At 32.3% G+C, this 13786-nt stretch overlaps 1 protein-coding gene across 1 annotated transcript; it reads left to right on the forward strand.

The window, feature by feature from the left end:
• The first annotated feature begins 7964 nt into the window (after window positions 1-7964).
• On the forward strand, window positions 7965-12419 carry LOC131596382 (cytokinin dehydrogenase 7). The gene is made up of 4 exons (XM_058869015.1): window positions 7965-8814; window positions 8936-9211; window positions 9959-10221; window positions 11890-12419. Exons 1-4 carry the CDS (start codon window positions 8134-8136, stop codon window positions 12203-12205), a joined length of 1536 nt encoding a protein of 511 aa, XP_058724998.1. The 5' UTR covers window positions 7965-8133; the 3' UTR covers window positions 12206-12419.
• The last annotated feature ends 1367 nt before the right edge of the window (window positions 12420-13786 follow it).

The following is a 13786-nucleotide window of genomic DNA, read 5'->3' on the forward strand; positions in this document are numbered from 1 at the left end:
AAATTTTGAATCCAATGTTATTTATATTCAAAATGTACCTCTTGAAAGGAGTATAATGGCATGAAGAATTGCCATGATTCACTACCAAAGTTTGGAAAAGATTGGATTCAAAATAAAGATGAAAATATGATATTGCTTCAGTGGTCACTGATTACCATAAAGCTGTAATTGGTTACACCTTTTAACATTTAATAAAAAACAAGTTTCTGTGCATGTAATCGGTTACAATTGTTTGAAAATGTTTAAAAACAATCTGTAATAAAATTGATCATTTCCAAATGCTTTTTTTAAATATCAAGGAATGTTGGAAGTAAAATGCATGATTTATTCTAAGCTTATAAAATGATGATATAAAAAGTATAATTGCAATTGATATCTTTTATCTCAAGATCAAATAATCTTTATCTAGTGCCTTGAAGGTCAATTGAGTACCAAGCTTTTACATAATCACTTCCTTGATACTTTGAGCTTTTGTCTTCTTTGATAATGAATTTGAACTAGATCCTTTGTCTTTATTAAATCATAAGATAATGGTAGAAGCTAGTCTACATAAAACCTTATATAAAAATTTCCATGATCACAACCGTTGAATAATACCATCAACGTCCACACTTTGATCACATCCATTGAAAAACACCAATAACGTCAGAACTGACAAACTCTACCAGGTAGCTACTTATTCCTATACATGCAAGATATTACCTAAGCTGTCCCATCTTTTATTACAACTAAGGGAGTTTTGAGATGTAATTCGCTCAAAAATATCTCCATTAACATTATGAATGATATGATCTTTAATGGTCTCTCCATTTAGACTCTGGACTTCCTTTTCTCTTTTATATTTTTCTTTCCCCTGATCATCATCTTCCAAGGATACCTGCACAATTAACAACCTTTACTTCTACCTACTAGGGGTTAATTTCCCAAAGGTAATATGTATGTGTTCTTCTATAGTCGGGGTCTTTTTGAGAAGAAGTTTTAAAAACAGTTTACATTGATTTTTTTTTAAGGTTTGTGCATGTAGAAGAATTGAGCATACTCTATTACCTTTTTTACACAACTTAATACTAAGTAATTTGTGCAATAAAATTTTAATCAATTAGAACAACTAAAAGGTAAGATTATGGATCTTACCAAAATTTAAATATTCAATGATTAAGTCTTGTTGTGATTATGCGAAGATTTTCTTTCCTCGTATGAGTGGAATAATAAAAGATATTTAACTCTTCAATTGTATGACTTGAAAAGCAACTACCAATATCATCATCTGCATCAAAAATTAACTTTTCTACCTTTGGCACCCAAAACTTTTTGGATCTTTTGATGTTAGTGGAATATATATTGTGAGAAGACATATTTTTCATTTACATTCACAATAATCTTTATAAAAGTATGAAGGAAGATTTCCTTCTTTGTTCTCATGACTCTTTTTGATAAAAATAGAATATGATCATATGCTCATCTTTATTACAGTAATTTCATGTTAGGGTTTTGCCTTTAGATGTTTGTTGGGCATTGCAAATATTTCTAAAGCTTTTACTATTATTCTTAGGTTCATAACCAATATCAAACTTATTGTAAGATGCTCTTTGGTTACCTAACAAAAGATTCAATTTATCTCTCCCTTTAGTGAATTTGTCAAGTATGTTTTGAAGATGATCAATTTTATTTTCCAAAATGTCGCTTTGATTACACTTGATTGATTCATATAAGAATTTGTAAAACAAGGAAGAGTTTTGAATTAAATCATCTTGTCTCTCTTTAAGAATTTCTATTTCTTCCAATAAGTTTTATATTTCAATTCGAGGAAAGAAATAATGTCTTTGGAGGTGGAGACAATTTGTTCTAATTTACTTGTTTCTTTGATTATATTTTTACAGTTGTGAAACAAGTATTTAACATAAATGTAAAAGGTTACCTCATCTTCTTCATGATTTTCCATGAGACACATGTTTGCTTCTTCCTTATCAACATTGTCATATCAAGATATATAAGCTCTCTTAAATTCTTTTTGTGGTTTCTTGGATCTTCTCTGATTCAGGTTTCTTCTCTAATTTCGAAGGTAATTTGGTCTTATGTATCATTTCTTTCCAGATTAGTGGCATGTGGAAATGATATAGGATATTTCTTCATTTTTCTCCAAGAAACTTGTTTTTCTTTCCTTAGGAACTCCTTGAATTTCTAAAATATGAGGTTCATGTATTTATTAATATTGCTTTGGTAGTCTTCATCTTCTAATTCCATATCTTTGATGTTAGTAACTTTTAGTGCAATATTTTTATTCTGCTTCTTATCACCTTATTTGTCATCAACAAATCTTTTTAGTTCCATTTCATGTTCTTACAACTTACCAAAAAGATTGTGTGTGTGTGTGTGTGTGTGTGTGTGTTTGTGTCCATGGTTGCTAAATCTCTTAATTCATAAATCGAGTTACTTTAGGTTTCCAACTATGGTTTAGGTATCTCGGGATTTTTACAACCAATTCTTTATTTGAAAATGTTTTTCTGAAAGTTCTCATATGACTCACGATAGGGGTAAACCGTGTTTGTATTTGATTTATCTTCTCTCCAGGTTTCATTATGAAAAGTTAATATTCATGGGTTAATGTGCCCAACCTTTCCCTTTTTACATCAGTAGTTCCTTCACGGGTAATTTGGGTGATGTCCCATATTTCTTTTGCAGTCTCGCTCTGAGAAACTCGCAAAAAGTAATTAAGATCGATAGCGGTAGTGATGATAGTTTTTGCTTTCAAACTACGCTGCACATTTTCTTTATCATCTTTGGTCCAAATCTTTTCAGATTTGTTTTCTAAAACATAATTAACTTTGTATGTAGGAACAAAGGAATCTTTTTTCACAGTTTTCCAAATACCACAATCCATCTCTTTAATGAAAACATCATTTTCTCTTTCCATAAAATATACCATTCTCCATTAAAGGATTGAAGTTTATTTAGTGAATAGTTTAAAATCATTTTTCCTCCCAGGAAAATTAGTCTATAACAAGAGTTAGGCTCTGATGTCAATTTTTAGACAAGTGACTTTAAGCACAAGAAGGAGGAGTGAATTGTTGTATTCAAAATTCACGATTAATTTTAAGTTTTTGTTACTTAATAAATGAACTGAGTTAGTATTCTTTAAGATTAGAGTAAATTGAACAATAGAAAATAAAATAGTTAAGTTAATTGCATAAATTAAAAGATAAGGGTTAAAAGAGGTGAGACTCATGATTTGTCCAAACATCGACTAACTCCTCTCCCCAAGAGTTCTTATTGAGACTTTGACTATAAACTTGAGATTTTATACGTTATGTCCACTAACAACGATACAAACTTATATTGAGATTTTACAAAGGCTTATTCCCAACCAAAATGAATTTTTTTACCCAGGCTAATCTAACAAACCGATTAGAGATTTTCCAGGCTTATTTCAGTAACCAAACATAAATTTTTCTGACAAAGTTCTAAAACCAAAACAGAGAACAAAACTTGACTCCTCAAGAGTATTGCACTCTTGAAGATTATAAAAATAAAAAACCCCAATAAAATTGCTCTTAAGTAGCTTTTCACTCAAAGGCACAAAGGCAATATAAGTGAGAATTTTTTTCCAGTGAGATAAAGGGAGAGATAAATTCTAAAGAAAATAGAGAGCTTCGCAAACCGATGTCAAATGAGGAGGAGATGACCATCATTTATAAAAGAGAAAGAAAATCCAAAAAAGTAAAAAAAAAATATTTGGGTGTTTTTAATGGACCAATCAATTGGCTCAGAAACCCAATTGATTGGATGCAAAATAATTGATTGTTTTGTACCATTTTGGAAAGTTTGAACAAAAAGTCATTCCCAATCATTAAGTCACTATCACAATCGATTTTCTTAAGGACCCAATCAATTGAGTATATAAAAAAAAGCTTCAAAAGGGAAGCTGACAGTTTCCTAATTATCTGGCTTGACTTTTAAAACAAATTTTTATCATAGTTAAAAAAGATGTTCAAACAACATTTATGTGTGTGTGTGTGTGTGTGTGTGTGTGTGTGAGAGAGAGAGAGAGAGAGAGAGAGAGAGAGAGTTACCTTGGAATATTAGGAGTTACTCCCTACTTTCACAAAAAAATGGTCACTTAGACAGACATAGCATAACGAGCAATCACATTTCCTCTCGTTCACAACTTTGAGGCTTCTAATATCCTTTTCAAGATAAATCGATCATATAGACACTCTAATGGAATCCTGGGCCTACTACTTGACGAGGATTGAGATATTTTCAAGTTTGGTTATTATACTTGTAAAAAAGTACATAATGTGTGGTATCCATGCACATTCTTTGATGCATCAGTAGTATCCATACACTAGGAGACAATAATAATTCCTATTTTCTACAACGGTGAAAGAAAAGAATAAACATAAGGGGCTTCATGCTTTGACTTCCTTGGATGGGAACTGGCTTAGTAGTTATGAATCCATTGAAAAGGAAGTATTCAAGCTCCACACTACTTTGGTGGGAACTAATTCAACTATTTCTTCTTTAAATACACTTGGCAAGTAGTTAAGAAAGATGTTATTGAGGCAATTATGGATTTCTTTACTACTAGTAAACTGTATATTGCTGTTAATTGCTCTCTTGTAGCCTTAAATCCTAATGCATATGATGCTAATACTATTAAGGACATGCGACCTATTTTATATTGCATCACTATGTATGGAGTTATTTTAATGATTCTCACCACCAGATTAGGAAAAGTGATTAAAGTAGTAATTGATGACGACCAATCTACTTTTGTTCCAAGTAAAATTATTCATGATAATATCATATTGGCTCAAGAGTTGGTAAAGGGTTATGGTAGAAATAATATACCTCATACATGCATGGTCTAGATAAACAAACTAAAAGCATATGATACAGTTGAGTAGTCAACTCTTGCTCATATTTTGGCGGAACTTGGTTTGCCTAAGATTTTCATCAATTGGATCTTGGCGTGTGTAACTTCTGTATCTTATCGATTCTTAGTTAATGGTGTGCCTTCTAGGATTTTAAAAGCAAAAAGAGGTTTGAGACAAGGAGACCCCATCTCTCATATTTTGCTAGTCCTTGTCATAGAGTATCTACATAGAGTCTTGCAAGGTTGATGTATGAATCCTAATTTTAATTTCCATCAAAATTATGAAAAACTTAAGATCACTAATTTCTGTTTTGTGATGACTTATTACTTTTTCTGAGAGGGGATTTGGAATCTATAAATTTCATGATGCAAAAGTTCATAGGTTTCTATACAACAACTAGTTTACATGCTAGTATTCCTAAAAGTAAAATTACTTTGGGGTGTAGATGAAGAAACACACATGCTTATTTAAAATAAAACTGGTTTTGCTACATATACCTTACCTTTTAAATATTTGGGGGTTCCTCTTGCTAGTAGAAAGTTGTCATTAACTATATATCAACCTTTAATTGATAAGATGTTGGATAGATTAAATCATTGGAGCACCAGATCAGGGGCGGAGCCAAGGCCCAGCCAGCCCGGGCAGGCGCCCGGGCTCAACCCCTATTTTCTTTGTATTTCCCCAATTTAGTAGTCGATTTTTAGATAAAATCAGGAGTAAAATTAGGGGCAAAATTAGTAAAAATAAGGTGAGAAAATTAAAACAGATGAATAATAAATGGTGTAAAGTTTTTGCCCAGGCTGTCTAAATTTCCTGGCTCCGCCACTGCACCAGATTGATTTCTTATGTAGGTAAAATCAAATTGGTGAAGAGTGTTATATTCTCAATTGCCAACTACTGAATACATATTTTTCCTCTACCAAAAATTTTTATTTCTCACATAGAAGGCCTTTGCAGAACTTTCTTATGGATAAAGAGGGATATTCCTTCCAGAAATGCTCATGTTTCTTGGGAGCATGTTTGTATGTTTGTGATCCGGTTTCTGTAGAAGGTATGAACATGATTGCCCTAACAAATTGGAGTAAAGCAACTATTGGTAAATTACTTTGGAATGTTTATGCTAAAAAAGACAAGCTTGGAATACAATAGATTCATGTGTATTATTTAAAAAGGCTGATGTAACCACATACAAACTTGCTATTCGTTACTTATGGATCCTTAAATCTATGTTTAAACATAGAGATGCCCTTATGCATTCTGCATTTTGGAAAGTGTTTCAATCTTCAGAAAAATATGAGACTAAGTAGGTTTATAAGATGTTTAGGGGTATCAAGCCTAAAGTGCTTTGGAGGAAACTTCTTTGGGAATATTGCTAGACCTAGAGTTGTTTTTGTTAAATGGATGGTTTGTCAGGAAAAACTTCATACTAAAGACATGTTAATTTTATTTGGGATTGTCACTGACGACAAATGTGTATATTGTGGATTACAAGAAAACTCCAATCGTCTTTTCTTTGAATGTGTTGAGACTAAAAGATTTTGTGTTCAAATCCTCTCATGGGGATTAGAAAGCTTAAATGTGTTGGATATGTCGACATACTAGAGGTATAGGTTGCAGAGCTCGATTATTGAAGATTGCATTGGCAAAAATTGTGTATACAATTTGAACAGTTAGGAACCAGATGATTTTTCAAAACAGAGTTGTGGGTGACTTACGTAGTTCCGACATCATTGATAATGTGATTTGGAGAGCTGATCTAGATTAAAGACCAACACTTTATTGTAATAAAGTTTAAACTGTTTTTTATCGGCTTTGTAGTTTCGATTGCTGGGATCTTTGAATTGACTTATGTACTTGAGTAGTTTTTGGAATACAAAATTTTCTTCCTGCAAAAAAAAAGTTCAGTTTTAAAGTATCGAGTATATTATTTACATGAATGTTTTTTCTTTTTTAATTAATTGAATAAGTAATTCAAAAAGCAACACTGATTGATTGAGTGTTAATATAGATTTTTAAAATTTTAGGACAAAATGCTTAGAAAACATTCTATGTATTTTTTTTTAAAGTTTAATTACAAAATACTGATTTTTTACTGCTATGCCACTTTTTTGAAAATTATATACCAATATGCCACAAGTTAGAATCTTTTCCCAATTGTCACTTTTTCAGTTGGGATTCGGCCAATGCATGGACGACCCTGTATTGTTTTTTTTTGTTAGTTGGGGTTCGGCCAACCCTTGGCCGGAAACTGTTTTTTCTTCATTTTTTTTAATTTGGAATAATTAAATAATATTTTTAATTAATTAATTAATTATTTAAACTACTAATTGAATTTAATATAATGCTCCCCAATCAATTCCAATAAATAAATATTTCTCAAAATTGAATCCGATACTGAATCAATTAAATTAAATTATTTGAATAATACAATAATTTATTTCTTAATATATAATAAACATTAATATTGATTTATTGCTTAAAACATCAATATTTTAAAATAGTTAACTAATTAAATATTAATGTTTTAAGCAATAAATGCATTAAATGTATTGTTTGGTACCTTTAATGCATTAAATACATTTAAATGTTAATTATATTAATGCTTTAATGTGATTTATATATTAAGAAATATAGAAATCACATTTATGTTGGTTTGGTATTTTTTTTAGAATCAATTTTATTGGCTAAGCTCAATTTTATACGTTTGGTTATATGGTGATTTTAGTTGATTTCAATATAATTAATTTTAATAAAATTGATTTTGGTTAAAATTGTGTGTTTGATTTTTAATAGAAAGAATTTTGATAAATTGGTTATAGTTAAAATTGTATTTGAGTTCACTTTTTAGTAGTCATAATTGATTTAGAAATATTTAGTTTATTTTCAAATATAGTTGATTTTAACTTTTACCGTCAAAATGAATTTTAGCTTAAAATATATTGCTTGCTCGTATCGTGAATTCTAACTTATAACATATTGGTATATAATTTTCAAATAAGTGGCATAGCAGTAAAAAAATCCAAAATACTTCTCCAAAAACATATGCGTAATGCTAATATCTTTGATTTGATTATAGAATCTTAAAGTTCCATTAGCTTCTTTTCTTCTTGACCAAAAAATAAAATACAATTATTACAACAAATCCTAAACAGCCGCTATTTAAAGACCAACACCACGCACTTCTCCAACTCAAACTCTCATAGCAAAAGCTTCAAACTCTAAACGACGACGTTTAACACTTCACACCACAAACATCATGATAGCTTGCCTTGAATTTGAACACTTCGTTCATGGAAACGACACAGAATCATCTCCAAACGATGACGTTTCTTCCCTTTTAAGCTCTTTCCATTTCGCCCCAAACTCCATCGCCACCAAAGACTTCGGCGGCATGAAATCCTGCAACCCCCTCGCCGTCATCCGCCCACACTCCACCGCCGACGTCGCGAGAGCCATCAAAGCAGCAGCGATAGCCACAAACCTTACGGTGGCCGCACGTGGCAACGGCCACTCCATCAACGGCCAAGCCATGGCGGAAAAAGGACTAGTCCTCGACATGCGCGCCACCGCGGAGGAACATTTCCAACTCCTCTATCTCGAAGGTGTTCCACACGTCGACGTTTCGGGAGGGGCATTATGGGAAGAAGTGTTGAAACGCTGCGTTTCGGAGTTTCAGCTTGTTCCGAGATCGTGGACTGATTATCTCGGGTTAACGGTGGGTGGAACGTTATCTAACGCCGGAGTCAGTGGTCAGACTTTCCGTTACGGACCACAAACGGCAAACGTAACGGAATTAGAAGTCGTTACTGGGAAAGGTGAAAGTTTAGTTTGCTCCGAAAATCAAAATTCTGAGCTTTTTTTTGCAACACTTGGTGGCCTCGGTCAGTTTGGTATCATCACTAGAGCCAGAATCATTCTTCAACAAGCCCCTGATATGGTAATTTCATCCAAGACTTCTATCTGGTGTCTCTGCATAATTATCAACTGAGTCTGTCTAAGCCAGTTTAAAGAGATTATTTATTATTGAATTAATTATTGTTATTATTTTTTTTGATTAGGTGAGATGGATAAGGGTGATTTACTCGGAATTTGATGACTTTACTAAAGATGCAGAGTGGCTGGTGACACTACCAGAAGGTGACGGTTTTGATTACGTGGAAGGGTTCGTTGTGGCTAATAATGATGACCCTTGTAATGGATGGCCCACAATTCCGATGGGTTCGAACCAAAACTTTGACCCGGTTCATATTTCTTCTTCAGCCGGACCGGTTCTCTATTGCTTAGAACTCGCTCTTCACTATCGTAAAACCCCTCGCTCTTCCGATGTTGACACGGTAATTAACTGTCCTAACTAGATAATCACATTAATTAATTAATTAATTAGTTAGTTAATTTATCAAATTTGCAAATAATTTTTTTGATGAAAAATAATTTATTACTATTAATTGAAAAAACCAGTTGATTATTAGAGAAACAAATTTAGGTGGGACCCGAGTGAAAAGTCAAATATATGCAGATTTCACCTAGACATGTACGAAGTTGAGAAATGGAGGGGTTTTATTTAATTCTCTTCTGGCATAAGCTTGATACTACATAACGTCACATATCATTTGGGTATAAGTGTTAGTTTTGGAGTTTGAGATTTTATTTTTCTTCATTATTTATTTGGAATTTGAATTTTTATATCTGAAGAGGAAATGGCTATGGTTGGGGGAAAACTGACTACACGGTCGTAATGTATCTTCCATTGGATTTTCTGACACAATACCTCTACTTAAAAGCCTGTGTTGTTGGTTTCAAATTACCAAATGGGACAGTACTCTATTCTTTTGATTCCTTAGTTATTAGCATAAAATAGTAAAATTGGGTTTTTTTTGGTTAAGGTTAAAATGGTCATGTAACATCAGTGAGTGCTTCATTTGTTCTGATCGTTGAGATCTCGCTGACGTTTATTTACGGTCCCCACGGTTTCGAAAATGGCCAAAAAACCATCATTTTCTGGAATCTGTAGTGTTAATGTTTAAAATATTTTATGCTGTTATGGATATTTTTGAATGACGTAAATACCCTTGGTTTTGTAGAAAGTGGATAGATTGCTTGGAGGGCTGAGATTTGTTGAGGGTGTAAAGTTTGAGGATGACGTGAAATATGTGGATTTTTTGTTACGTGTGAAGCGTGTAGAAGAGGATGCAAAAGCTAAAGGTATATGGGATGCACCTCATCCATGGCTGAACATGTTTGTGTCCAAATCCGACATTGCTGATTTTGATCGTGAAGTGTTCAAAAAAATCCTTAAACATGGGGTTGGTGGTCCCATTCTAGTCTATCCACTATTGCGAAGCAAGTAAGTACAATTACACAGTTATAGTTGCAAGTATTTTTATTAGTACTATCTCTTAAGAAGAAAGGTTTAATTAGTTAGTATTATCTAGTAATTTTTAATAATTAAGGCTAAATTAATATTTTCAAACTCGAATTAAATCAACTAGATTAACCAGTTGAATTATGAATCGACTATTGTCAAAACGATTTATAATAAAAAACGGAAATAATATTGTATACGAATCACCTGAGCAATTTGGCTCTTTCACCGCGATGGACCACTGATTTTAAACAGGGTGGTTTTAAGGGTGGGTCTAAAGTGATATTGCACTTGTTTTGAACTGGAATGGGACCTCATTGGCATATACTTCACCATCTATTGGTCGTATAGTAACCTCAGTTGTTTCATCACCCTGCGGTTTGTACCTTCTTTATCTCATCTTGTTCGTACTTTATACTAACTTAAAATATATATACTCTCTCTTTTTCAGTTTAAAAAAATTACTTGTTTGTATTTTAATTGTATAGTTTCAACTATTTCTTTGTTCATGCAAGTCATTTTACCATAAAAAGTAAGTGTTTTTATTATCAAATTATTTTATTTTATTGTAAAAAATATATGTATTTTTATAAGGCAATTTTTGTCCTATCTTTATTATTATTATTCACTATCACTCCTTGCCTGTGGTTGGCCAATAAGGTAACTGGGAACCTACATTCCTTTTTGGTGGGGCAGCCATATAAACAGAGCTAATAGCACAATGCACATAATACTAATTATAATACTTTTTAATATCAATTGGAATGAATAAGTGGTTGAATTGTTACTTTTGTAATTTTAAATTATGATTACTATTAGATATTGCCTTTTTTTCAACTTTATCCATCTTAAATTCTGATTCTTTAACATCAATTTGAAAATTCTGGAGCCACCATCTGCATAATTTTCAAAACTGTTTAATAAACCAAAACATTTCATTATTGTTTTTGAAATGAGGAGAAACTATTTTGGCATTCCATAAAAAACATATCTTTCATGATCAGTTTTGCCAATAAGAATGGACAGTGATATTTATTCGCCAACCGGGATTACAGTGACACCAAGTTTTGTATTCTCTCTTGAAATTGGATATGATTTCTGACACACTAAAACAAAATCTCCCTTGTGGTTCCACATACACAGGGATATATTGATGCTCTGCTTTTTCCAAGGATTAGAATTTGGTTCCCTCTTCCTCAAGGGTCCCCTCCCCCACCTTGCCCTATCTGCAACTGTTTCAAATCACGCGCATCGTCTTCATGCATTAATGAATCAACTTCATGCATTAATTCACTATCAACATTATCATGACATTACATTGCATGTTTTTGTTAGGCCAAACCAAACCACCATAAATAACTGATTCATAAGATCAAGGTTTGAGTAAGTTCTCTAGGTGTCCTAAAAAAGACTCATAAAAAAGACTCATAATCTCGTATACAATGAATGATGTTGAAAAGTATATAGGACTTGTTTCATTCAACTTGGTGGACCAAGATCATGCTTTTCCCTTAATTAAATCTCCTTCTAGAAATTTGTGAAATCCAATACTACTACTATTCTTGTCATCTTGTATTATGAATTTGTTAGATTAAATTATTAATATTTGATTAATAATGAAGTGTTTTTGTTTTTATGATTACTAATCAGGTGGGATGATAGACACTCAGTAGTGGTACCAGACAGCAACATTTTCTACATAATAGCATTGCTTCGATTTATTCCACCACCACCAAAGGGACCACCTACTGATAAACTGGTGGCACAAAACAATGCAATAATTCAACTATGCTACAATAAGGGTTTCAATTTCAAGCTATATCTTCCTCACTACTTGTCACAGGAGAATTGGATGCGTCACTTTGGCGATAAATGGAATCGATTTGTTCAGAGAAAACAAAATTTTGATCCTTTGGCTATTCTTGCACCTGGTCAGAAAATATTTTCCAGAAACCAACTTAAATAGCAATAATAATAATTAATTATAGATTTTATTAGTTATTAGCTAGATAGATTGATAGTAGATTGTTTTTCTCTGTAATTTTGTTTTCATATATTTCTTTCCCCAATCAATTACTACTATTAAAGTGCAACCATATTGTAAATGAATATTTTTGGGGGTGAAATCAATGTGAATCTTTATATTCTATAAAGGTTCATGCATCAAATTAAAGGGCAAAGATTTTTATGTAGAAAGGTTCGAACTAATCTTGGTGATGCATGACAGGAATATGAACTAGTGATTAATTGGTTAAAGTCAGTGTCATCCTATCAAGCAAACTAGATACTGCTTGTCAACAAGTCATTTTCCTATGGTCTATTTGGATTTATAGTCTTTAATTAGAGCCTAGCTATGTGCCAAATAGCTATTTGGACCGCGCACTAAATTTAGATGTGTCTTATCTGAGACAATCTTAACTGGCTAATTATGTTTCTATTCAAATTTTGTTTCTTCCCTATAGCTAGTGCTTAACAGTAGTGTATACTCCTTTATTTTTCAATTCAATACAAATTAAGGAGACTTTTCTTAAATTAAAAAAAAGTTGTGGCTCAATTAGTTGGATGTTTGCCAATAAAGGCGACTAAGTTGATAATAAGTTAGTTCTTCTAAAAAAAAGTTGTGGGTTCAACTTCTCACGTGAGAACTTTATGCGTAGTACTTTAAAAAAAAGTGCTCTTTCAAAACTAAACTCATCTAATTTTTTTTTAATATAAAACTAGTTAGATATTATATTAAATATATCATTCTGTAATATTAGTTTTATGGTAGGGTGGTTATATCGAAATAGAATTTGCTGCAGTCAAAACTTTGACGCATTCACGCTGTCAAAATATTTTAGACCGTTTGATCTTAATCGTACGATTAAAAAAAACAAATTTAGTTTCTCTAAAATTATCTGCTTTAAATCTGAACCATTCGATCTTGATCAAACATACAACTACACGTGAATGCGTGAGAGCGTACTTTTCTGACGGCAAGCAATCTATATACGGTTATATCATCCTCTTACTTTCTAAGAAGTTTGTTACATACAGTTATTTGACATGCAAGCAACTCAATATTGTATATACATATTTGAACGTCAATAATAAATAAGCTAAGTCTCAAATATTCTTCATACACATACTCAATTATGATATCAGTTGTGTATAATTTGGAAGATTCACTTTCGTCCTTCATCCTCCATTTTTATTGAGCTACATCACAATCCTCAACAATGGATGATCATAATCAAGATGACCCCACCAAACAAAACAACAATCACAACAGTTTTGACAACAACAACAACCAGAACAACAACTATAACCAACTTAAAAACCCCACTCTTGATCAATTGAGCCCATATTACGTTCATCCTGAAGAAAATTCGGGTGTCATTCTTGTTTCTCCACCACTATCCAAAAATAACTATGAATCTTGGAGTCTCCATGAAATGGGCCCTGTTAAGCAAAAACAAGATCAAATTCATAATGACAAGATTTTAGCAAGAGACGAAGATGACCCCTTGTTCGACTCTTGGGAACGATGCAACAACACTGTTCTTGC

Source organism: Vicia villosa, linkage group LG4 (assembly GCF_029867415.1).
Source record: "Vicia villosa cultivar HV-30 ecotype Madison, WI linkage group LG4, Vvil1.0, whole genome shotgun sequence".
Classification (NCBI taxonomy): domain Eukaryota; kingdom Viridiplantae; phylum Streptophyta; class Magnoliopsida; order Fabales; family Fabaceae; genus Vicia; species Vicia villosa.